The sequence below is a fragment of the Peromyscus eremicus genome, chromosome 5 (genome assembly GCF_949786415.1).
Source record: "Peromyscus eremicus chromosome 5, PerEre_H2_v1, whole genome shotgun sequence".
Taxonomy (NCBI): Eukaryota; Metazoa; Chordata; class Mammalia; order Rodentia; family Cricetidae; genus Peromyscus; species Peromyscus eremicus.
Window position 1 is genome coordinate 2,110,268 of NC_081420.1, and position 23,457 is coordinate 2,133,724.

The 23,457-nt window shown below is 45.7% G+C and overlaps 1 protein-coding gene across 1 annotated transcript; it reads left to right on the forward strand.

Moving 5' to 3' along the window:
• Positions 1–418: 418 nt before the first annotated feature.
• Positions 419–23,231, forward strand: Fbp1 (fructose-bisphosphatase 1). Its single transcript, XM_059262223.1, has 7 exons — positions 419–791; positions 13,487–13,649; positions 15,284–15,376; positions 17,409–17,549; positions 18,523–18,660; positions 20,909–21,028; positions 22,801–23,231. The coding sequence occupies exons 1-7, from the start codon at positions 622–624 to the stop codon at positions 22,990–22,992; spliced, it is 1,017 nt and encodes a 338-aa protein (XP_059118206.1). The 5' UTR covers positions 419–621; the 3' UTR covers positions 22,993–23,231.
• The last annotated feature ends 226 nt before the right edge of the window (positions 23,232–23,457 follow it).

Consider the following 23,457-nt stretch of genomic DNA (forward strand, 5'->3'; position numbering starts at 1 on the left):
GAGGCAACAATTAAGGATTCAGACCGGATGAAGGATAGGGGAATCCACTTCTCAGGAGGTAAGTCAGAAGAGACAGGTGACAGGGTGTAGAGAAGTGATCAGAGAGCCGTTGGTAGGCACTGAAACAAGCCAGCTTGGGCTCCACCAGTTGTGCAGGGAAAGTAACTGAATTAGTTACTCAACCCTGCTGGGTTTGCTTTGTATTTTAAGGGGGGAAAGTCCATCAGGCCTTACTCTTTTGCAGGTTATTGCAGGGATCGAAGGCAATCACCACGCAGGTAGTCCAGAGGAATGCTGCACAGTGCAGGTGGGGCTGTGGGGCAACAGAGGAGGAAGTGGCAATGTCAGCGTGGCATCTAGGGGAGGGTGCATGGAACGGAGGGAGGGGGAGGTTAGGAGGATCTTGGCCTGTGAGCAGAACAGTCAGTTGGGTGGGGGCAGGGAGAAAGGAGGTGTTTCCTGGGGCAGGGGGCGGAGACCTGACAGCTATAAGCTCCCCGAGGATTCAAGTTCATTGAGCTTCTGCAGACACTGGGCGGCCTTCAGTACTCCTGCTGTGACCATCACCTGTGGACCCTACCTGCCTGCACCTGCAGCCCGCACTTGTATCAGGCCCCAGCAATGGCGGACCAGGCGCCCTTCGACACGGATATCAACACCCTGACCCGCTTCGTCATGGAGGAGGGCAGGAAGGCTCGGGGCACCGGCGAGTTGACCCAGCTGCTGAACTCCCTCTGCACCGCAGTCAAAGCCATCTCGTCTGCGGTGCGCAAGGCGGGCATCGCACAGCTGTGAGTTAGACCTCTGGTGGCTGTGTCTGGTCTATTAGAGCGCCTACGTGTCCGCCTCTCTGGACCCCCTGCTGGTAGCCAGTGTGCTCCTTTAACACCTGCGATTCCTGTCTCTTGCCCTGCCGCACGCAGCCTTCATTCTCTTTCCTCCTGGTGATGGAGCAGGCACCCTGGGAGGGCTGTCTTACAGGTGCACAACTGCTCTAGCCCTCTTCTGGTCTCAACTCTCCTTGCTGCTCTTCCTAGCCTCATAGTAAAAGTGGGTGACTTACCAGCTGCCCACCTGTCAGCACCGGCACCTTCCTGCCCATTTCTCTTTTAACTCCTGTTACTCTCTTTGGAATTTCGGCCCCAAGTTCAATTTCTAATCCAATATCATCCTCAACCTAGATTAGTTTCGTTAAGCGTCTGGGAAGAAGCAGATGCCCAGCGAAGTCTGGCTGTCCACATGGTGCCCCGGGTGCTCCCTCTTTCTGGGGCTAGCTGCAGAGACTCACCTTGTGAGCAACAAACTCTCTCCCTATTTGCATTAATGCCATGAGCAGATCTTGCCCAATTAGTGAAAATCTCAAAGAGAGGGCAGAAGTAGTAGATTGCTTTTGATGGAGCCAAGGAATGGATCTCCTTCTGAACCATTTGGGGACCTTGATATGCGGACCCTCCTTAAGGGGCAATTGGGGAGGATTTGAGATTCTGCCTTTCCAATAAGTTTCCCTGCAGTGGGTGATTATTATTATTATTTTATTATTCTTTGGCTTTTTTGAGACAGGGTCTCACTACATAGCTCTCACTATTCTAGAACTTACTATGTGTCGACAGGCTGACTTTGATCCCACAGAGATCTGCCTGCCTCTGCCTCCTGAGTGCTAGGATTAAAGGTGTGTACTACCACACTTGGCATGGTGGGTGATTTTAATGCTCTGATCTATAGTTCATACTGTAGGTAGTAGGAAGTGAAGGAACATGGAGTCTCAGAGACACCTTCTTTTTTTAAACTGAACAACTCTTTTTTTACTTTGTTCCAGTCTGAGCGTATGTTTGGTATCTAACTGGTCCCCATACAACTGAATGGAACCTGAGTTTTCAGATTATCTGTGTACTTCCTTAATATTTCTCATTCATATGAACAATGCAGAAATGCTATGTGAGGTTTGTTGCTAACTTGAGCATATAATCCTTTGAAATGCATTTTTAAATTCTCCTCCAACAATACGACATGGGTTATTTATTTCTTTATGCATTTATTTCTCAAAACCTCTGTTTCTACTGTGCGACTTGGTTGAGATAATTCTTAAGAACAAAGCACCTGGCCACAGTTACTTTCAGATGCCAAGCAGGGCTAGGCCTTGCTAGAGAAAGCTAGGAACTGGTATGTTAGAGGTGAGGACTCCTTCACTATTTTGTTTTTGACCCTAAGGAGTCTTTCAGCAAGCACACACAGGTAAAGTCCCACTTCGTATTAAATCTACAGTGCACATATTTAACTCTCTGAGGACCTGGGGGCTTTGTAAGAAACAGCAGTTGGTGTTTTTTACATTATTTTAAAATGCACCAGTACTTGTCACAATTCCAGGGAGACTTAGAAACCCTAAATCTGCTGTGAGATACCCTACTTTTTAACTAACCTCAGATAATGAGAGTGTGTTTTAGTAGAAGGTGCTAGTTTTGGCACAGAAGAAAATGTGTATTAATAGACTAGACAGTCATGACATCAGTTTTGAAAATATTATCACAGATTCCTTAAGGATTTGTACCCATTGACAAAAACACCAAGCCATTCAAAAGAAGGAAAAAGAGGCCTCCTCCCGACCCATGCCAAATCCTCAGGGTACCCACTGCTAACTGTTGTTGATTATTTTCTCAGAGGTTACTTTATGCTAAAGTAAATGTCTATATGAACATGCATTTACACATTCCTATGTAGCTAGCAAACAAAATGGGACTGTATTTGCCATGTTTTTCTCCAATATATAATGAACATTCTTTGCCATCAGGGTGTGACATCCTCCACCTTCTTTTAAACTGCTGCATGGTGTTTCACTGAGCAGACATCTCATGAGTAATGAAACCCTTCTTCAGTTTTGTGGCATTTAAGTCCTCACTACTCTGGTTATTACAGTGGTAGAATAGGTGTTGATGATGGTTACATGAGTAGCTGATGGGAAGAAATTGAATTCTTTTGGGACAGGGAACATGTGACTATTCACAGTACGACATGCAGTCAAACTACTAGTAGACAGACAAGATCTCGACAGGCCTCCAAATGACCACTAGCAGCCAGATATGATCTTGACAGGTCTCCAAATTATATTCATTTCGTCTTTGAAGTGTTGAATGAAGAGCCTTCAAAGAGCTTATTAATCCTACCATTGACCTTAGAAGAGCATGCACCCAAAGGGATGGGATGGTTGCAGATCTTGCAAGAACCTCATCTGGACTGGTTCCCAAAGCTCAGCCTGATGTCTCACAGGGAGTCAGAAGAGTTGTAATTATGGATCATGTTGCTATCCTATCTCAGTCAACCTTAAAGTTGCCACTGTTGCCATTTCCATGGTTTCTAATGATATGATATCTTGAGGCAACATTTCATATAGCCCAGGTCAGGTTCTTGGGAAGGGAAGGCTAGAGGTATGGAGTTAGAGGAGAAAGCATGGAAAATGGGTAGAAAAGATGAAGGAGTGACCAGAGCTATGGTAGCAGAGAAGGCAGAAGAAGGACCTGGCAAAGGTAAAGTATGGATTGAATTTGAAAGGCAATGAGGGTTGGTTCTAGCAAATAAGAATAGAATCATTCTATCAAACATGAAAGCAATACAAAACTCCAAAATGGAATTCCAAAGAGGACTTGACTTCTAGAGGCTGGGGAGCAGTGAGGGAATGTGGAATTTTGGAAGCATTAGCTTATGCTATTGCAGAAACATACAGTCATATTCTGAGGGCATCTAAGCCACTGGACTTGACACATTGGCCCTGAGAATGTCACAACTGGGTTTAGAAGAGCAGGGAAATGCAGAACCAAAGAGCCCATTTCAGAGAGAAGGAGCTGGGCTTAGATTCCTGGGCTGACATTTAATTAATGTGATATGGATGGGTGGTAAAGCATGTGTGAGTCTCAGTTTCCCCTCTTGTAAGATAAGGACAACTGTTCTTCAACCTTAGAGTGTGTGTGAAGATGAAGGAGCTTACTAATCACATACTGATATCATGACTGCTTTCCTGAAGACTTTTATTTATTTCTTTTGTAAACTGTTTTCTTTGTGCTTTGTCTTCATTCTGTTTTGCAGCCACCCACATGCATATCAGCTGGAATATATTCTAGGCTACAACATCTGGAAAAGAGAGAGAGAGAGAGAGAGAGAGAGAGAGAGAGAGAGAGAGAGAGAGAGAGAGAGAGTGTGTGTGTGTAGGTCAGGGCCAAACCTTTGCTGCTGTTTCTCAAAGGGTATCTGCCTTGTTTGTTGAGACAAGGTTTCTCATTGTCCTGGAGTTCACTAGGCAGGCTGGTTGGTGAGCTCCTGGGATCTGCCTGTCTCTGTCTCCCCAGCACTGAAATTACAATTGTGTGCTACCATGATCTGTTTTTAAAAGCCTGGTTCTGGGAATTGAATTCAGAAACTATGGTTGTATGGCAAACACATTACCAACTGAGCTGTCTCCTTAGCTCTCCAGCAATGTTTCTTTTTTATATATGAGATCTTCCTTGTTTGATGGAGGAAAACAATAAAGAAATTAAGCTTTAAGTCTAGAATTGTGGGATGGCTAATGTGTGCTTACACTTGTCTTCACATTTGCAGAATTTGTGGCACAAAATTACTTAGAACAGTACCAGATTCTCTTTTGTTTCTTGGCTTATCTGCACCACATGACTTGAGTGCATTGCAAATCTCATTCCAGGGCAGATTCAGAGCTGGCCTCATACCCTGACATCTGCCTATCTGCAACCTGCATGAACAAAAGCCAGGGTTGGGGTTTGTGACCCTGAAAAGAGCTTGATTGGCACCTCTTCCATGGATTTCTGAACTAACCCTTGGATTTTTCCCCCTGGGTGAATGGTTGGTCATTTACCACAAGATGAATCAATAACAGGGTGGAGGTGGAGTTACCCGGGACTTCAGTGATAAGACAAATCTACCTCCCCTTGTCCTTGGTTAGATGTTCTGAAAACTAGTATGGTCCTCCTGCATGCTGCCAAAGGTGCTGCTGCTCACAGCTCTGGTGTAGACCCTGTGAGAAGGGAAATAGCCTGTCAGTCAGGAAGTCAAGGATGTCATGTAGGGCTTGTCAATTGTATGGCAGGCCCTGGTTTCAGTCTTGCTGTTCAAGGCCAAGGCTGCAGCTCAGTGGAAAGTGCTTATCTAGCATGGAGGCAGGAGGATCAGAAGCTCAAGGTTACCTTAGGATACATAGGCTACATGAGAACTCCCCGCCCCCCCAAATCCACCCAAATTCCAGCTCTGATAGACCTGGGTTGCTCTCAGCTGTGGTCAAAGAAGCTTATTTTTGCAGCAGTTGATGGAGAGATGCATAACTGGGCAAACTCCTGAGAGTAAGAGATGAGTGCTCAGCCCTGAACACAGCATCTATATTAATTCTCCTCCTGCCAAGGCTCAGGGAAAATCTTGGAAGAGGAAGCAGAAAGAATGTAAGATCTGGGGGAGGGAGGATCGCTGCAAAGAGCTGTCTTCTAGACATAATATGGCTATAATGAACCCACAGCAGGTTCCCTACACAGGACCTGCACAGGATCAAGCTAGGTAATGTCCCAGAATAGATCTCTGGCCCTGTTCTTCACTGAGGGGCTGTTGGCAATGGATATTTCCCAGAAGAGACTCATTCTGTTTGGAGAATGTGGGACTGTAGACTCCCATGATACAGTGGATGGCCCCACATCCGCGCATGTGTGGGTACAGCATTAAGTAGACTTAGAGGATAAAAAAGAACCAAAGACATGAAATCAGAAGGAGCGTTTTTGGGGATGTGGGGAGAGCTGATAGCTGTAGATATGCTCATATTTCATTGTATACATGTATGAGATTCTCAAAAATAAAGAAAAATTAAAAAGCAAAGCTGCCGAAGGCCTCACTTCTTCTGGGAGCATCTTAAGTCTGCCTATAAAACACCAGAGGCTTCATGGCCAAGGAACAGCTCCTGCCCTGTTGGAAACCATAGGCAAACTTTTAATAAAATACCAATACTTAATCCAAATTTCCAAAGATTTAAACATATTGAGAAAATTAACCCATACTTTAAGGAATTTTATGTTCTATTAATGAAAATAGTTTATACTTTTAAATTTTGAGTTTGACAGTAAAAGTAAAAGATGAGATATGCAAAGTACTTCTTAAGGCTGGTTATAGTTCATGGGCTCCAGACAGAAAATGTTTGTGTCTTTGGAAGTCCAAGTCTTGACTATATACTTTCCTGACTCACTGCTTGAGTTGAAGGGAATTGAAGTGCCATAGGACCTCAAAGGCGCTGTTTTTTCCTTCATGCCATTTGCTTGTGATAGCAATCCTGTGTTGGCCATCCTCTCAAAAGTTGTCTGCAAAGGTGGTTTAGAACTGGTCTCTCACCCACCCAGCACCAATCATTTGCTTAGTGGATGCCTCTGGAAGTGTTAAGAATAGCCTTGACTGTCATTTTAGGGAGTCAGACATGCCAAGGGACATGTCTCTAGACCAGGTGTGTCACACTCCCCGTTTCTGGCTAAGTCCATCAGGTTGAGCTTAGCCAGAGAGTTTGGACAGATTGACAAGGACCACATACTTGGTAGGAGGAACATACAGAATTTGAATGTAGGTCTTTGTGCTGCAGACTTCTTGCTAGGACCTCACTTTGCTTCTCAGCACGGGCATGCTAATGTTGAAAGAACTAGGGGTAGGAGTAGGAGTAAGATGATAATACTTCTTGAATGTCTGTCTATACATGGGCATCATTTAGAGCCTTTGACCCTTATCAACTCATTCTTCACCCTCCCCACACACTATGAAGCTGATCGTCTGTATTCCCATGTTATTTATAGTTGAAGAATCAGAGGCCGGAGGTATGAAGTGCCTTGCACAGGGCTGCTAAGTATGTTGTAGAGCTGGGATTAGAATCCTGGTGATCTGGAGTTCCAGCCTGTGGCTTTGACTGTCACCTCCTTTGTTCTTCTGACAAGCTGGTGGGAGGGAAAAACCACTGTCCTTGCCTACACAAGTTTGTGCAGGAGGTACACATTAGTTTTTTTCTTTTTTTAAAAACATTTTACTTATTTGTTGTGTGTGTGTCTATGCATGCATACTATGGTATGTATGTGGAGGTTGGAAGACAGTTTGCTGGAGTCAGTTCTCTCCTTCCACTATGTGGGTCTTGGGGACTGATGGTCAGACTTGGCAGCAAACACCTTCATCCACTGAGCCATCTCCTCAGCCCACAGGGTACACTTTGATGGACGGGTATGCTCATGTACAGTGGCTTTGTGGTGGACTAGGGCCTGCTCAGATGGCAGAATTCATCCATTCAAAACATGTTTATTGAGTACTTGCTGCACATTGGTTTTGCTCCTGGAGCTAAGGATATGAGCTGAAGGAAATATTTTTTTGTTTAGGCTCAAGAACTGTAAATTCTCAGTTGTGTAAGGTCAGTTCCTTTAGCAAATACCATTGTTGTGTGATATTTTGTTTGTGTTCTGACAAATAAAGCTTGCCTGGAGATCAGAAGGTGCAGCTAGCCACTAGTTAACCACAGAGGCCAGGCAGTGGTGGCACACACCTTTAATCCCATCACTTAGGAGCAGGAAGCAGGAAGATCAGAAGTTCAAGGCCACTCTGGGTTATATAAGATTGAACCAGTCTAAAAGAGAACCAGAGCCTGTCAGTGGTGATGCATGCCTTTAATCCCAGCACTAGGGAGATGGTTTAATCTCAGCACTAGGGAGGTGGAGACAGGAATATAGACAGGTGGGTAGAGATAGAATCTCAGCCCATTCAGTCTGAGATTTTGTAGAGGTATGAAGTTTCTAGTGACTGTTGCTCTGCTTCTCTGATATTTGAGCTTTCACCCTAATATCTGACTCTGGGCTTTGATTTAATAAGACTAATTAGAATTGCTCTTCATACCACTATCATGTACCTTGCACCCCTGAACCCTGTCTCTAGCTTCAGACCTCACCAGAAGTGAAGCAGGCTGCTGCATCCCCAGGTAGAGGCCTATCTGGAAAGTCCTTAGGCTGGCCTAGCCAGTCAAGATAGAATGCAGAGATTTCAAAATAGGTAAGTTACTGTGTTGTATTGGTCATTGTTATCCTTTTTAGTCTCAAGAGTCCTAACTCTGAGATATGGGTGAGTCTGCTAGGCCTTGAACTCAGAGCCTTCTGCATGCTAGGAAAGCCCTCTAAAACGGAGTACATCCCCAGGCCTTGTTTTAAATATTTGAATGCCAGCTATAGTCCACATATATCTAAACTCAGCTTAAACAGGCTTGACACCTGACGTTCAGGGTTCTGGGTTCTGGTGTGCAGGCAGCTTGGTTGCAGCTGGATAGGATGTCTAAATTCTGTTACCCACATTAGTGGCCAGTGGTGCTCAGGTCTGGGCAGGTACCCCATCTTTTGCTTTCTGCCTACTGCTTCCCAGGGAGTCATCAACCATATTCCTTTTCGTATTCATTGTGCTTTAATGTTTCTCCTTTGAGACCCAATAAAAGAGAGCTGGGGAGCAGCTTGAGATGTTGCTTTTCTTTCCTGAAGTAACTCCCATTAGTATAAGCTTCCCTGGCAGCAGAGCCATGGCCCCATAGAAGCAACTGCTACTGACTTCAGTTCTGCTGGAGGGTATACGAGGGGCAGAGCCTAGACCTATCTGCTTTGCTGAGGTCCTTGCTATCTTCATTTTCTGTGCTCACATGTCTCTCATTGGTATCAGGGCCCAGCTGGCCCCAGGCAAAGCTTCTGTGGTCGGAAAAACTCCATTTTCCACCTTGTTCTGGTCCCAGAGAACCAAAAGGAACCAGGTGGTGTGAGAGGCTTCATCCCACCAAGGGCTGTTAGTGCTGTCCCCTCCTGGTCACAAATGCTGGTGTGGTAGCTTCCTGCGGAGCAGGGAGGGCTCTGGGACTCCCCAGTCCTCCTGCAGTCTGCCTGCAGCTTTGGTTGAAAGAACATAGCTGATTCGTTCTCTAAGCCCTGGTTCAGTGGGTCAAACGGAAGCCCCAGGGGCCGGTGTGTTGTTGTTTCTGTCGGTGGTCTTCACTGCTTTCCATTAGTGGAAACCCCTGCCAATCTATCCTTCCAGGCTCTAGGGAAGGATGACCAGCAGCCTCCAGAGACTAGTGGTTTCTAGAGGGTTGGGCAAGGGGGTGTGGATCTGGAATTTCGTGGAGAAGATAAACTTGATGTGTGTGATGGTTAGTTTTCATGGTCAGCCTGACTGGATATAGAATCACAGGGCAAGAGTGAGGTACATTTGTGAATGTGTTGGGGAGGACATTTCTGGAAAGGACTAAACACCATCCTGTGAGCTAGGAACTGGGTGGTCTGAAAAGAAAGCCAGCTAAGTGCTGGGGCTCTCCCACTCTCTTCTTCCTCAACCCGGAGTGCAAAGCCACCCTCTCCTTCAGTCAGGCTCAGGCCATGGCACAGGGTACCAAGCAGCCATGGGCGGAACTCTCTAAAACTAAGTTCTCTTAAGTTGTTTCTTTCAGATACTTGGTTACAGCTACACTTGAGCAGCTGATACAAGGTGCTCTTCAGTCCTTTTCTTTCCTGAGGGCTTATTTATTTAATGTGTTTGTACATGTGTGTACTTTTGGCATGAATGTGGAAACATGAAGATAATGTGCAGGGGTCAGCTCTTTCCTCCTGTTGTCAGGGTTAGCAAAAAGTACCTTTACCTGCCGAGCCATCTTGCTGCTCCCTTGAGAGTGTTTTTAAGGGATTTTTCCTACAAAAGCCTGAAATTCTAGCTTTTCACTGGCCAGTTGTTCCTCTGAGCCAGTAGCCCTTCTGAGGCGCCCCCAGGAGTGTGGTGAGGGACTGTCACTGACTAGAGCGCTGCTGTGTGTAGTAGAGAGAAACAGAGGCCTGGCTGGCTGAGGCACTCAGTTGTGGGTCAAAGGTGTCCAGCTACAATCCATACCTTGCTCCCACCACCATGACAGTGTTACTGCCTTGCATCTGGAAATCCACTCCCCTGAGCCCAGCATCTACCTTCAAGTCACACCGCTGTGTTTCCTTGTGGGGTGTCTTAGTACCTGGGCTTAGCGGGGGAAGCCCTCACACTTCGTGTCCTAGAGACATTGTACAGTGAATAATCTTTGAGTTTGGAGGCTTCTGGAAAGGACTGTCCTTCTAGAAGAGGCAGGCCCTCACTCGGGGCAAAGAAGGGTTCTAAGGGAAGATGGAGGAGCAGTGTCACCCAGTGGCTGCCACATGAAGATGAATGGGGGTCCTGGAGGTGTTGAGTGAGACTGGTACCTCAGTGCAGGGATAAGGATGCTCAACCCTGTGGAGGGTTATCTGGCCCACAGGACTCTCATCATGGACAGGCAGCAAACCTCTGTGACCCTTGGTTTCCTGAATACTGGCTTCTCTGTGACCCCAGGGTCAAGCTCTCTCAAGATCTTGGAGCAAGTGTACACTACAGGCTTGGCTTATCGAGTCACCTCTGTGGATAGCACTGAAAACTCATAGCCCAGGACAAGATGTATGATGCCAGGCCTCAAGTTATTTATGGTTTGGTCAAGTGTTGAAGAGGAATGCTCAGAAAAGTCAGCTGAGCGGATCAGGGGCTCTCTTCTATTGCATCTCATGAACTTCCTGGATCCAGGCATTATTGAGAAAGGCCCAACAAGTTTTAAAAAGATACTTCTTTAGATGTTTACACAGCACGAAGCCTCTTCTGGAAATGCAGAAAAGCAGACTATTTCCTCGGAGATGTTTGTACCTTTGCTTTGCAGTTATAGCTGACGGGCTCAGGGTTCTTCAGGTATTTTGGGTATCTTCTCTTTCTTAAAAAATAAAACAACAACAAAAAACAAAACAACAAAAACAAAACAAAACAAAACAACCAACCAAACACTAAATTCCAAGCAGTTCAAAGACTGGCATTGAGTGCTTTCATGATCATCCAAATTAATTCCCCACCCTGCTACCTGAATTCTGTCCCTTTCTGACTATCACACTCACTTGGAAACAGCCGTTTTCTGGCTTGTCTTTCCTCACTGCAATATTAAGCTCCCCGAGGCAAGGGGCCTGGTCTGTCATGTTCAGCACTACAGCCCTGGCTGAGTAGGTCCCCAGGAAGTTATCTGTAGATTTTATGAAGGCTTAGTTTTTTAAGTAAAAGGCACTGGGGTACAGAAGTAGGTGGGACTGGGATACATGGAAAGGATCCTTCCCATAAGTTGTGGTTTGCTGCGGTGTGAATTTTAAGGGATCATGTGCTGGGAACCTAGTCTCCAGCATGCTGGTGGTGTTGAGAAGTGACAGTGTCTTTAAGGGGTTGGGGCCAGTGGGAGGTGTTATGCTGCCCCTCCCCCTCCCACTGGCTTCTTGTCTCACTTGTGATCTGTCCTTCATCCAGGCACTCTAGCTAGCCATGGGTGTCATCCACCACTGAGGTGATGCGGACAAAAGGGTTGTTGTTGCAGCTGGTGCTGGGTTTGTGCCTTCCATCTCCCTCATCCAAGCAGCTCAGTATTACTTCAGGTTCTTCATCATAGTTGTGGCAAACTATGGCACCGTGTCTGTCTGCAGGGCCCCAACCCTCTATTTGGAGCTCTTCTTTCCTCGGGCCCTGCGTCTCAGGCTCCCCAGAACCTATCAATCTGTGTTCCCTATTTTCCAGGTTAGAAGGGAGTGACAGTGGCTGATGCTGACAAATAAGCCAACCAGGCCCTTTTCTTGGTGCCCAGACTGTGCTGAGCTCTTTGTGTGGTTTTCTAATGGCAGCCTCGCATGGAAGATACCATTCCCTCTGTGCATATGCGAGAGGAGAGGGAGGCTCAGAAACTAGGGATTCACAGAGCTGAGGTCTGCACGGGGGACTGTGGTTGGCATCCTGTATGCTTCTGTGCTCACTTGTCAGCACTGCTCCCCTTCTGAATCAACGGTGGCTACAACCATGGCAGCTTCAAGCTAGAGGGAGGAAAACTGTCACCATGGGGCCAGTGAAGGAGAAGCGCCAGGGATGGTGATCCCTACCAAGTGTCGAGACACCCTCTTCCCCCAGTGTGGACTTCACAGTTGACTTCAGAGAGAGGCAGTGTAGAAAGAGGCCCAAAGACAGAGACAGACTGCCAGTCTACATGCTGCTTGGTCTCAGTGAGGAAGGAGTGGCAAGGCAGAAAAGAGGTGGAGGGGCCAGAGGGCAGGGCGCCGCCGGTTTCCAGGCCAGAAGGGGGTGACAACAACAGTGGCTGATGCTGACAAATGAGCCAACCAGGCCTTTGCTTGGTCATTTCTAGACTGGGCTGTGCTTTGCCCAGCCATGCAGAAGCAAGTTAGGTTTCAAGGGAGAAGTATGTTTTCAACAGCTGAAGCAAGGGGCTAGGGCTGTGGCTCAGTGGGCCCAGTGCTTGCGTAGCATGCACAAAGCCCTGGGTTGGATCCTCAGCTCCTAAGGTTTGGGTGTGGAGGTGGAGGCAGGAGGATCAGTTCTGTTATATAGAGGGTTCAAGGCCAGCTGGGATACTTGAGATGTCTAAACGAGAAAAACAAAACAAAACAACAACAACAACAACAAAACCGTTGACACACTCAGTCACTGAAGTACTGACAACTAGTTCCCAGGAAGTACAATAGGCATGTCAGGATACCGTTGTGCCCCTACCCACTTCCAGCTCTGTGGCTTAACCCTCACATCCTCTCTTCATTATTTGCCTCCTTCCTGTGTCTTTCTTCAATCTGTATCAATGACAGCCTGCCTTCCCCTCATTCAAACACAGCCAGGATGCATTTTGGATGAGCCTCTTGGATTCTGGGAATTCTGCAATGACTGATTGCAGGTAGCTCACAAAGAAAATAAGAACTCAAGCTTCGCAATTCTTCCTCTCTGGCGGACTGATGCCATGCAGAGGCTGAGGATCATAAGAGCAGACCCTGTTGGGAGTTAGAGGGTCACTGCCATCCACTCTCCCTGCCTGTGTGGTTTGAAGTCCATGGGTGTTGGCATTCCATCTTTCTTCTCTGTAAAATGATGTGTGAAGCATTTATTGCTACTTTTCTTTCAGGATGATTTTTGTTACAAGCCAAAGCATCCCCTGGGTTAGCTCACACACCAGACTCACTCCAACCCAGGCTTTCTTGCTTGTTTTTAACCAATGCACTGAACTTCTACATGTGGGGGTAAACATTGGTTCCTGCACAAAATAAGCAGCATAAAAATCACCCATTATTATGTATAAAGCATAGACACAGTAATAAACACACTATGTGAAAACAGGGTAGTGCTCTGTTCAGGGGGAGGGGGAGAGATTGTTTGAAAAGGTTTAATAGGGTCACTACAATGACTGGGAAACATGAATCTGACCAGGGATGCATGTGATCTCAGGACTGGAACGGGGCCTTTGGAGGTCCCAGGCCCCTCTGCCAGCCCTTCCAGGTGAGGCCAGCCTGGCATGCTGGTTTTCTTTTTCAGATCCACTCATGCTTGCCCTCAGTGAGGATCTGGTGGCTTTGGCTTATTTTCTGTGTTTTTTTTTTTTTTTCCCCTCTAGGTTTGGCATTGCTGGCTCAACCAATGTGACAGGGGACCAGGTGAAGAAGCTGGATGTCCTTTCCAATGACCTGGTTATCAATATGCTGAAGTCATCCTTTTCTGCCTGTGTTCTTGTGTCTGAAGAAGATAAACACGCCATCATAATAGAGCCTGAGAAGAGGGTGGGTCTGTGTCTGCACTGTTGAAGGCTTGCATGTAGCTGTTTCCCTTCTTGGCTACATGCAAGATTGTATTCACTTCTCCAAGCTAGATTTCCAGGGATTACCCAAGCTCCTCTGTTCAGTCCTCCTGTCATCTTAAACCTCTGAACTCTGTCCCAGAGGCTCCATTGATCCTGTTCTTCCCATTTCTCCAGGGTGTGTCTCCATTCCTGAGTGGTCACTGCTGTGTTTAGGTATCTTCAAAGCCTGGCTTCTGCTAATTGCCTCTTCGATATGACCAATTCCCAGCCTTCATGGTAGACCCACTGCCAAGCTGAATTGGCTCCACATTCCAGTGCCAGCTCAGGTGATGGGATTCCCTGGAGATCAGATTGCTTTGTGAAGGCAGAGAACAAGAGACAGTCTGTGTGATGCAGCATCTAGCTCCAGCCTGGCATGCTGTAAAGCTCAATGACAGACATCTGGGGGGTGCGGAATAACCACTGGAGAAATGTTCAACATTGCAGAGAGGCTCGGGGACTTCGGACATGACATGCTACAGGAGAGAGTTTGTTCAGCTCTTATGAGACAGGGCAGCTAGTAAAGCAAATCCGAGACTAGAAGCAGTTATACTTTCTGTCTTTCCTGGATGGAGGTGAGTTGGGGGCATGGAAGAGTAGCACTGGGAAAGGAAGGGGCAGGAGCCAGCTTAGAGTGACGTGCTCTACAGCCCTTGTAGCAGATCGCCACATGCCACAGAAGTCCCCATCTTTTCTGCAGTGTTGGCCAGTTCTCCAGCACCCCCCCCCCCATGCTGTGACATGCCATCACAGTGGCTGCAGTCTTATTTTCCAGTCTGCAGTTTCCTGCATCCATGGAAATGAATTGTTAAGAGCAAGCAGTCAAGGAGTCCTCTGAATCTGGGGCAGAACATTAAACATTCCCCCCACATCTAAAGAAGCTAATTGGAGATGGAAAATTCCCAGTGATGAGCTGGTAAGCTGGCTCCCCAGAAAAATTTCTCCAATTTGTTGTACTTAAAAAGCTCAAGGGCATAAATGTTCAAAGGCTGGACTGTCACTGACAGTCACTGACAGAGCTTGGAAGAGCCTGTCCAATGAGCTTGTGAGCTGGAGCTGGCCAGCCCAAGCATGCCACTGATGTTTTGCTCCCACCACAATACAGGGCCATTTCTCTTAGGAGTCATATCAGGGATATTGTTGGGAAATCTGTGCACTACAATTTCATGTAGCACCTATCAAACAAGTGACAAACGTCTTACAGATGTAAGTGCTAAGGACATCTTCCCTGCCCCTAAGGCATTACTTCTTTGCCTTACAAGAAAGAGAAACAAATGACTGCTTTTGTTTTTCTTTTTTCCTTTGGCTGCCAGGACACTCCCAAACCAAAATTATGATTCAGTTATACCAGTGATGTAGGAAGTTGTGATTTAATTATCTGTGTTTTACCACTTACATACTTCCTACTCTAAATGATATTTTCTCTGCCTAACATTTAACTGTCTGTCTGTCCATCCATCTTCTCATATCCTTCACTGACAGAATATAAACAAATAAGACTTTATTTCTCACCTTGTCCTTTAGAGTTCATTCAGTGTATACTTACCTTGTTTGCATTTTGTTTTCTTTGCCCAGGGTAAATATGTTGTCTGTTTTGATCCCCTCGACGGCTCATCCAACATTGACTGCCTTGTGTCAATTGGAACCATTTTTGGCATTTACAGAAAGGTAAAGTGTAGTGTAAAAAGCCATTGGATTTGATCAGAAAATGAATGTGGAGCAGAAAGCTGGGGGCTTAAATAGATTCACAGCAAGGTCTCATTGCCCTGCACATTCTGTGCATGCTTTTATCTTAGCACAAAATGGCTAAGATACAGCAATAAAATGCTGGTGGAAGAAGAGACCATTTCACTCTTTCAGCCAAATCTCTCTTTTACAAAGAAACTGAGATTTAAAAAATGTCAAGACAGATATAGTGACAACCTCCCCAAACCAGCCCGACCTGCCTTGTTTTCTTCTTTAAGCCAAAAGCTTTTTTAAAAAAAGTTATTTTCATACAATAAAGAAAACAAAACCAAACAAATCTTTCCCATGAGATGATTCACCCCTCTCTAGTCTAGTCTTCCTCTAGAAATTGGCAGCATCCTTAAAAACACATTTGGTTTCCATAACTAAGGATGGAATTTTAAAAAGAATGGTTATTTGCCCTTGTGAGGGAAAGGCTTTGTGAATGATCCCACCCATTCTGCTTGACTTTCTCCTCCACCACCTCAATTGATGGTGTCCACTGTGTGCTCCTTATGGGGCAACATGGAATGATACAACCTAATGCCCATGACATTTGTGGCCTCTGAGGGAGGAGAAGAAAGATAATGCTCAGCAAGTGCTGGCTGTGCCCAGTGCTCTGTACTTGGCAATCCCAGGCAGCTGTGAGGGTGTAAGCTGGACTTCCAGGGGAAAGGTGTTCATTGCTCTGACTTTTCAGGAGAAAATGCAATCAGGAAGGATTAGGGTTGGCCGGGGGAGGAACTTCTGATCCAGAGATTCTTTTGAGTATGTGAACATTGCAAAGAAGTGGTCAAATTCCTCATTTCAAGGGCACTGAAGAGTATAAGGGTGTTGGGTGACATCGTTCAGGAGGTGACATGAATGCTTGGTGCTAGGCGTGGTGAATCTATGGAGGACTCTCCTGGGTGGACAGCTGTTTCTGTGAAGCCTTAGGGCAAGGAAGGTGAGATAATTAGAGGCCTGTGTCCCATCTTTGTGTCACTGGCTTCCAGGGAAGAAGGTTACTGTTGAGATACACCTGGCAAGCAATCCAAACTGACAAAGGGTGTTCATTTTCTTTTAGTTACACATGGACCAAATTTGCCATTTAGGGAAACCAACTAAAAAAATTTTGTTTCTTTTTCTCACCAACTGCTCAGCCTCTAGTAGCCCTCATTCCCTCTCAGGTTCTGAAAGGCCAGCTTTAAAATGTGCCTCTTACTCTGGGTCGTGGGGAGAAACATCAGCAGCATCTGGCCTGTCCTCTAATGACTCCAGAGAGATGCCACAAACTGTATTTCTGAGAATTTCTTTGATGTGGGAGTAACTGACCACACTGCTCAGTGAGTGTGTGTTTCTATTGACTGATGGAAGCACACAGAATCAATTTTCCCCTGAGACATTCAGCCCTGCAGCCCTGTGCTAATCTGTTTAAATAACGATGGAAGAAGCAGGTGAAGACAGAGGCCTATAATCAGGTTTCATTAGTGGAGCTGGTGAGAAGGCATACTGCTTTTTAGAAGTGATAATGGAGACATGAGGGAATATTACATTAGGAAGATGTGAAGGGGATGTTGATAGGAAAGAAGGATCCTGATGCAGGAAGCTGGGCTGTGGTAGTGATGCAACCAGAATGCTACTTTTGTGCAAAGGGAGGCAACCTCGGGGAGCTGCTCGCTTTCCTTAGCAGTGGTTCTCAACCTGTGGGTCAAGACCCTTTTGTGGGTTGAGTATTGGATATCCTGCATATCAGATGTTTACATTAGGATTCATAACAGTAGCAAAATTACAGTTATGTAGTAACAATGAAAGTAATTTTACAGTTGGGTGGTCACTATGACATGAGGAACTGTGTTAAAGGGTCACGGCATTAGGAAAGTTGAGAATCACGGCATTAGAGGAATATGCTGCCATGCATCCAGTTGATGGCTGGACTGGAGAAAAGGACCACAAACCAAAATGAAAATATGTTTTGTTTTCTCTTTTGCTTTAGAAATCTACTAGTGAGCCTTCTGAGAAGGATGCTCTGCAGTCTGGCCGGGACCTGGTGGCAGCTGGCTATGCACTCTATGGCAGTGCCACCATGCTGGTCCTTGCCATGGATTGTGGTGTCAACTGTTTCATGCTGGACCCGGTGAGACATCTCTTAGGTTGGGCGTTTGGCTGGTAGCTTTAACCTTGTGCATGGTGTATGTGTGTGTGTGTGTGTGTGTGTGTGTGTGTGTGTGTGTGTGTGTTCCAAGTGTGTGGTGCCCTTAGAGGTCAGAAGAAGATGTTGAATCTCCTGGAGCTGGAGTTGCAGGTGGTTGGGAGCCATTCAACATGGGTGCTGAAAATCTATCCTGAGTCCCCTGGGAGAGCAGCAGTGCTGAACCATCTCTCCAGCCCCTCTTTCTTTCTTTCTTTCTTTCTTTCTTTCTTTCTTTCTTTCTTTCTTTCTTTCTTTCTTTCTTTCACTCTCTTTCTTTCTTTTTCTTTCTTTCGTTTTTTGTTTTTGTTTTTTACAAATAACAACAAACCACACACACACAAGGTACAAAGCACAGCATGGTGTCCTCTGTGAAAGGCAGTTCACTCTTGAAAGGACTGTGGGAGTGTGTATAGGGTGTGGCAAATCTGCTGTAAATCAGAACATTGGCTACCTTTGATCCTTAACACAACTGCACTTTCACCTCCCTGGGAGCATGGGCACTTAATAAATAAACTAAGACTGGAGTGGAGGGTGACAGCACAAGTCGAAAGTCTCTGCATAAGGCCTCAGGGGAAAATAAGACAGGTTCAGAGTAAAGTTTAATCTGAGAGAAGGGTACAGCTTCTGAAAGCAGTGATGTTTGCTGAAGTATCATCTTAATCTCCTCATCCTCCTGCCTCAGCCTCTCTAGTATTGGGATTAGAGTTGTGCCCTCTCATGTCTGGCCTTATAAGCTTTCTTTCTTGTTTTATGGAAATCATTGGCACTCTTAAACCCTGGCACCCTTTTACTCCCTCCATCCTTCTCACCACTAGAGACTTTGGGGGCAGTCACTGCACTGGGATGAGATGTGGTCACAGTCCATGCGTTGTTCATGCCTAGAGGAGCTTGTCTACCTTTCTCCCTTGTTTCAAAGGCCATTGGAGAATTCATTATGGTGGATAAGGATGTGAAGATCAAGAAGAAAGGTAACATCTACAGCATTAATGAGGGCTATGCCAAGGACTTTGACCCTGCCATCGCGGAGTATGTCCAAAGGAAAAAGTTCCCTCCAGTGAGTGAGTAGGCAGGTGGAACTGGTGTGGTGTTCATCTTTGGGAGGAATGTCCTTGAGAGGAAAAGGGACACTTGGCATTAAGAAAGGCCTGGACTTCATCTGGGACTCTTGCTTTATGAGTAAATCTACTGATGTAAATTATCCTGGAGATGAAAGGAGAGAGAGGTAGAAACCATAGAACCTAGGTGTTGGGGCTGGAGTGCTTGCTTGGGGACACCAAAATTAGAATATTATTTAGTCTTTATCTCCAAGCATAATCTAGACAATAAAGTCAACCAGATGAGCTCCTTTACAACAATAAAGCATTTGTATTTCTGGGCCCCTGGACCCCAAGTACTTACCACATGAGGTTTGTACCTTCAGGCTTATGTTCTTGATGAATTTCTGTCTGCTGTATTAGTATGGTTGGTGTCAGGCAGGGGAGATGGCTCAATGGCAAATTGCTTGCTTCACAAGTATGAGGACTAGAGATTGGTCCCCCAGGTCCAGCTTACAGTAGGCCTGCTTGTCATACAGTGTAGGGAGGCAGAGAAGGGATCGCCTGAGCAAGCAGTAAGCTAGGACAGCCAAATCAGAAGTTCTGGGTTCACGTGAGAGACTGGGTCTCAATATATAAGGTGGAGAGTGATGGAAGAAGACACCAGACATCAATCTCTAGCTTCCACATGCACATACAAATGTGTACACAACTGCATGCATACCATCACACACACACACACACACACACACACACACACACACACACACACATACACGTAGATGTAACCAACCATCCTTTTAAATAAGAACCACAGAACCAATGCAAAGAAGAAAGCCAAGAGGTCAGAGCTAAAAGCTAAAACCTTACCCTTCCTCCTGCAGTGGTCCTACCTCTCCGAACCAGAGCTACTTTCTGTGTTAAAGTCTTTATATATAGTTTCTGTTCTGCCATCTCATTGGTTGTAAACCCAACGACATGACCGCCTCGTCACGGCCTGTCTGTAAAGGCCTCCAGGTTTTCTATGATTGGTATTGAGATTAAAGGCATGTGCATCCAATACTGGCTGTATCTCTGAACACACAGAGATACCAAGTGCTGGGATTACAAGCGTACGCCACCACTGCCCTGCTTTCCAATGGCTTGCTAATAGCTCTGACCCCGGGGCAACTTTATTTATTAACATACAAATAACATTTTAATACAAATAAAATATCACCACACACACACACATACACACACACACACACACACACACACACACACACACGATGGACAACAGTGTCTACTTTAGTATCTCACTACAGAGGTTACTAGTTAGTGAATATGAGGAAGGAAAATGGCTGATTGTCCAGGGGGCTCTATAGGGGTGTATGATTTTGCCTTACCATTGCTGCCCTTTCTGGAGGATGAAGCCCACATATTAACATGGCAATCAGGGTCCTCAAAGACAGCCCCAGGCTTTCTTGATAGCATGATTTTCTCTCTTTTCCCATACACAATCCCTACACATATACATGCTGGCATGCCCTGTGGCAACAGCACTTACCTCTATGCTGTTAAGCCCTTACTTGTACCAAGTCCTCTCCCACAAAACATATAACTCTGCATATGCCTTGTTCTTTAGTTTGACAAAATCTTTGTCAACCTTCAAGTTAAATTTTTCATATTGCATGTTCCAACCTCACAGCCAGAACCAATCACATTCTTCTTGAGACTACTGCTGGAAGGTGGACTGCTGGAGATATTCAAGAGGTCATGTGCCCATGACTTCCCTTCTTCTTCTTCCCTGGAATGGCGTTGTCTTACGGTTTACTATTGCTGTGAAGACACACCATGATCATGGCAACTCTTACAGAGAAAATATTTAATTGAAGTGGCTTACTTGCAGTTCAGAGGTTCAGTCCATCATGGTGGGGAGCATACAGGCAGTGACACACTTCCAATAGAGCATGTGACCCAGATTAAAGGTGTGCCCTCCAGCTCAAGGTCTGGATTAAAGGCATGTGCCACCAGCCTCCGCATATAAGACCACATTTCCTCCAACAAGGGCACACTTCCTAATAGTGCCATTCCCTATGAGTTTATGGGGGTGAAACACATTTAAACTACCACAGGGATTTTCATTTCATGTTTTAGCTCAGCTCCAAGTGAGCATTTTGTAAGATACTTGGTAAATGACTATGGAATGGAATAAGCATCAGGGACACTAAGAGTACACCCTTTATCTTCCATAGCTCTAATTTTTTGCTGCTCTTAACCTTGTAGGATAATTCAGCTCCCTATGGTGCCCGATATGTGGGGTCCATGGTGGCTGATGTTCACCGAACTCTGGTGTATGGAGGGATCTTTTTATATCCTGCCAACAAGAAAAGCCCCAATGGAAAGGTATGTATATCCCCAAGGAAGTGAGCAAGAAGCAGCAGGTTTTGTTTCCAGCCTGAGGATATGATTTCCTTAGGTAGAAAGGTCATAGAGCTGATGAACTCTCCTGTGGTTGCTTAAATGTCTGTGACAGTCTCTAGATTTGAGGCAAGGCCCAGACTGTATCAACTAAATGTGAAAATGTCTCATGAGGGCCCTTCCAAAGCTATGGCAAAAGAGAATTAATGGAACTCCAACAGGGGGGGACTAAAAGCACTCAAAGCTTCCAGGGGGCATGGGTTTGGCTTGCACAGAATGGGTTCCATTCATAGAGAGAAATGAAATAGTCCTGTCTCATTACCAAGATAGCAAATCAAATATGCATTGCAGAGAGGGGTCTGCTTTAATGGCTCCCAAAAGGCATAAAATAGATGTAGCTAATGAGCTTGGCATTCGCTACTTGGAAAGCGATGTTGTCTGATGAGGGACAAGGATGTGGGGAAACCCAGAGCTTCCAGGTGGATTTTTCCACTGACTACACTGGCCATGTTATGGCCAGCTCTCCAGCAAGTCACAGGGCTGGTGTGCCTTCTAATGCTGGCTAGGGGGCATCCTTTGCATCTTCACGCAAGGCAACAAAAGGCTTCCTTTTCAGGTATTCTGTCCTCTTCTCCACCTCTTTTGTTTTTTGGGACAGTCTCATGTGAGTCAGGCTGTGTAGCCAAAGGTGACTTTGAACTCCTGATCCTCCTTCATCCATCTTCCTAAGGCTGGGGGATGTGAACCACCATGCTGGGTTTTACATAGTACTATGATCAAATTCAGGGTTCTGTGTATGCTAGATAAGCACTCTTAGCAACTGAGCTACATCCCCAGCACCTCTTTTTTATATGAAAGAAGAAATAGGAGGGACAGTGCCCTTAAGATGTCAGGAACTGAGATTGTGGTCTGATGGGTCTGTTCACGGCTCATGGTGTCTGCTTCACTGAAAGCATCTTTCTTTGTTCTTTTAGCACACCTGTCTTGCTGTAACAGTCCAGAAGTATTCAGCCAACTTGCTTTATTGCACTTTTCTCAAGGGATTCACTTTCTTTTTCTTTGACAGAAATGTGGAGGTGCCTCCCTTTTTCAGGTTTTCAAGTCTGGCCCTGATTCCCATATGGAAACAGAGTCAGGAAATACTAGCACAGTCTGTCTGCTCTACAGGCCAACTGCATGAAAATGTGCTCAATAAAAAATTAATATTCACAAGCAAACATCAAGATATATGGCAGACAAAATCCCAACCCTAGAGCATTAGGAGGCTTTCAAGAGGAATGTACAGGGCTGTGGACAATAGTACACTGTTTGGAGGAGCCAGTCTGCCTTCCAGATGTCTGCAGCCAGACACCACTGTGGATTTTTAAAAATGCCTTTAAAACAGACAAAGCTCCATCCAACACACACAGAATCACTCATTAAGTCCAGTCTCTGGCTGTAAAGAGTTTGGAACTGTTAGTACTGCCAAAATGTCACTCTGTCCCAAATCCAGGTGGTCTGCCTTATGTTTGCATCAGGTGGCTGGCTAGCTCTGGCTCCATGAATGGTTTTATTCAACCAAATAGCTAATGGTTTTGTCTCAGATGCATTGTGGGAGCACTGAGGGAACTTTCCTAATTGAGAAGGAGAGAGGGAGAGAGTACCAGTTACTATGGAAACTCCCACCAGCTCTGCAGAGCTTTACAACAGAACAAATCCCCCACCCTGATGCTAACACCTTCTAGCTGAAGACCTTGGTCTCTGGTCTTGTTTTCCAGTTGAGGCTGCTGTATGAGTGTAATCCTATGGCTTTTGTCATGGAGAAGGCAGGAGGACTTGCTACCACAGGAAAGGAAGCTATATTAGACATCATTCCCACTGACATCCACCAGAAGGCACCAGTCATCATGGGGTCTCCTGAAGATGTACAGGAATTCCTGGAGATCTACAAGAAGCATGCGGCTAAGTGAAGGCTGGCTTTGCTCTTGCCTCAAAGCAGAGCCTTTTATCTGGACTTGCAACCTCAAGTGGCACTACCCCATTCTGACTGTGTGTTGTATATTCCTAGACAACAGACCTAACAGTGTGGGTAGTTTCACAGTTCAGTGCTTTGCAATGCCCAGGACTGCCTCACCCACATGCCATAATGCCATTGTAACAGGTAATATGCATTTTGAGAAGGAAGAGAAATAAACACATTCTTCCTTTATATTTTTTGCACTTTGTGTCAACAGAATATTAGACAAATCATCTAATCTCCACAACAGCTGCATAAGTGTAATGCTATGTTGAGTTCGTTTTATCCATAATGAAATGGAGAACTGAGGGTTGATGATATCTGGTGAAGGTCTCCAGCCAGTGGGTGGTAGGCAGGGCTGGGAGATGAACCCAGGCATCCTGGTCACTAAACTCAGTTAATGTCACTTCTTACATGT

Coding starts and splice junctions, on each gene's coding strand:
- Fbp1 (XM_059262223.1), top strand. CDS start 622: ATGGCGGACCAGGCGCCCTTCGACACGGATATCAACACCCTGACCCGC. Junction 15,377..17,408: donor TTTTTGGCATTTACAGAAAG/GTAAAGTGTAGT, acceptor CTTTTGCTTTAG/AAATCTACTAGTGAGCCTTC. Junction 17,550..18,522: donor ACTGTTTCATGCTGGACCCG/GTGAGACATCTC, acceptor CTTGTTTCAAAG/GCCATTGGAGAATTCATTAT.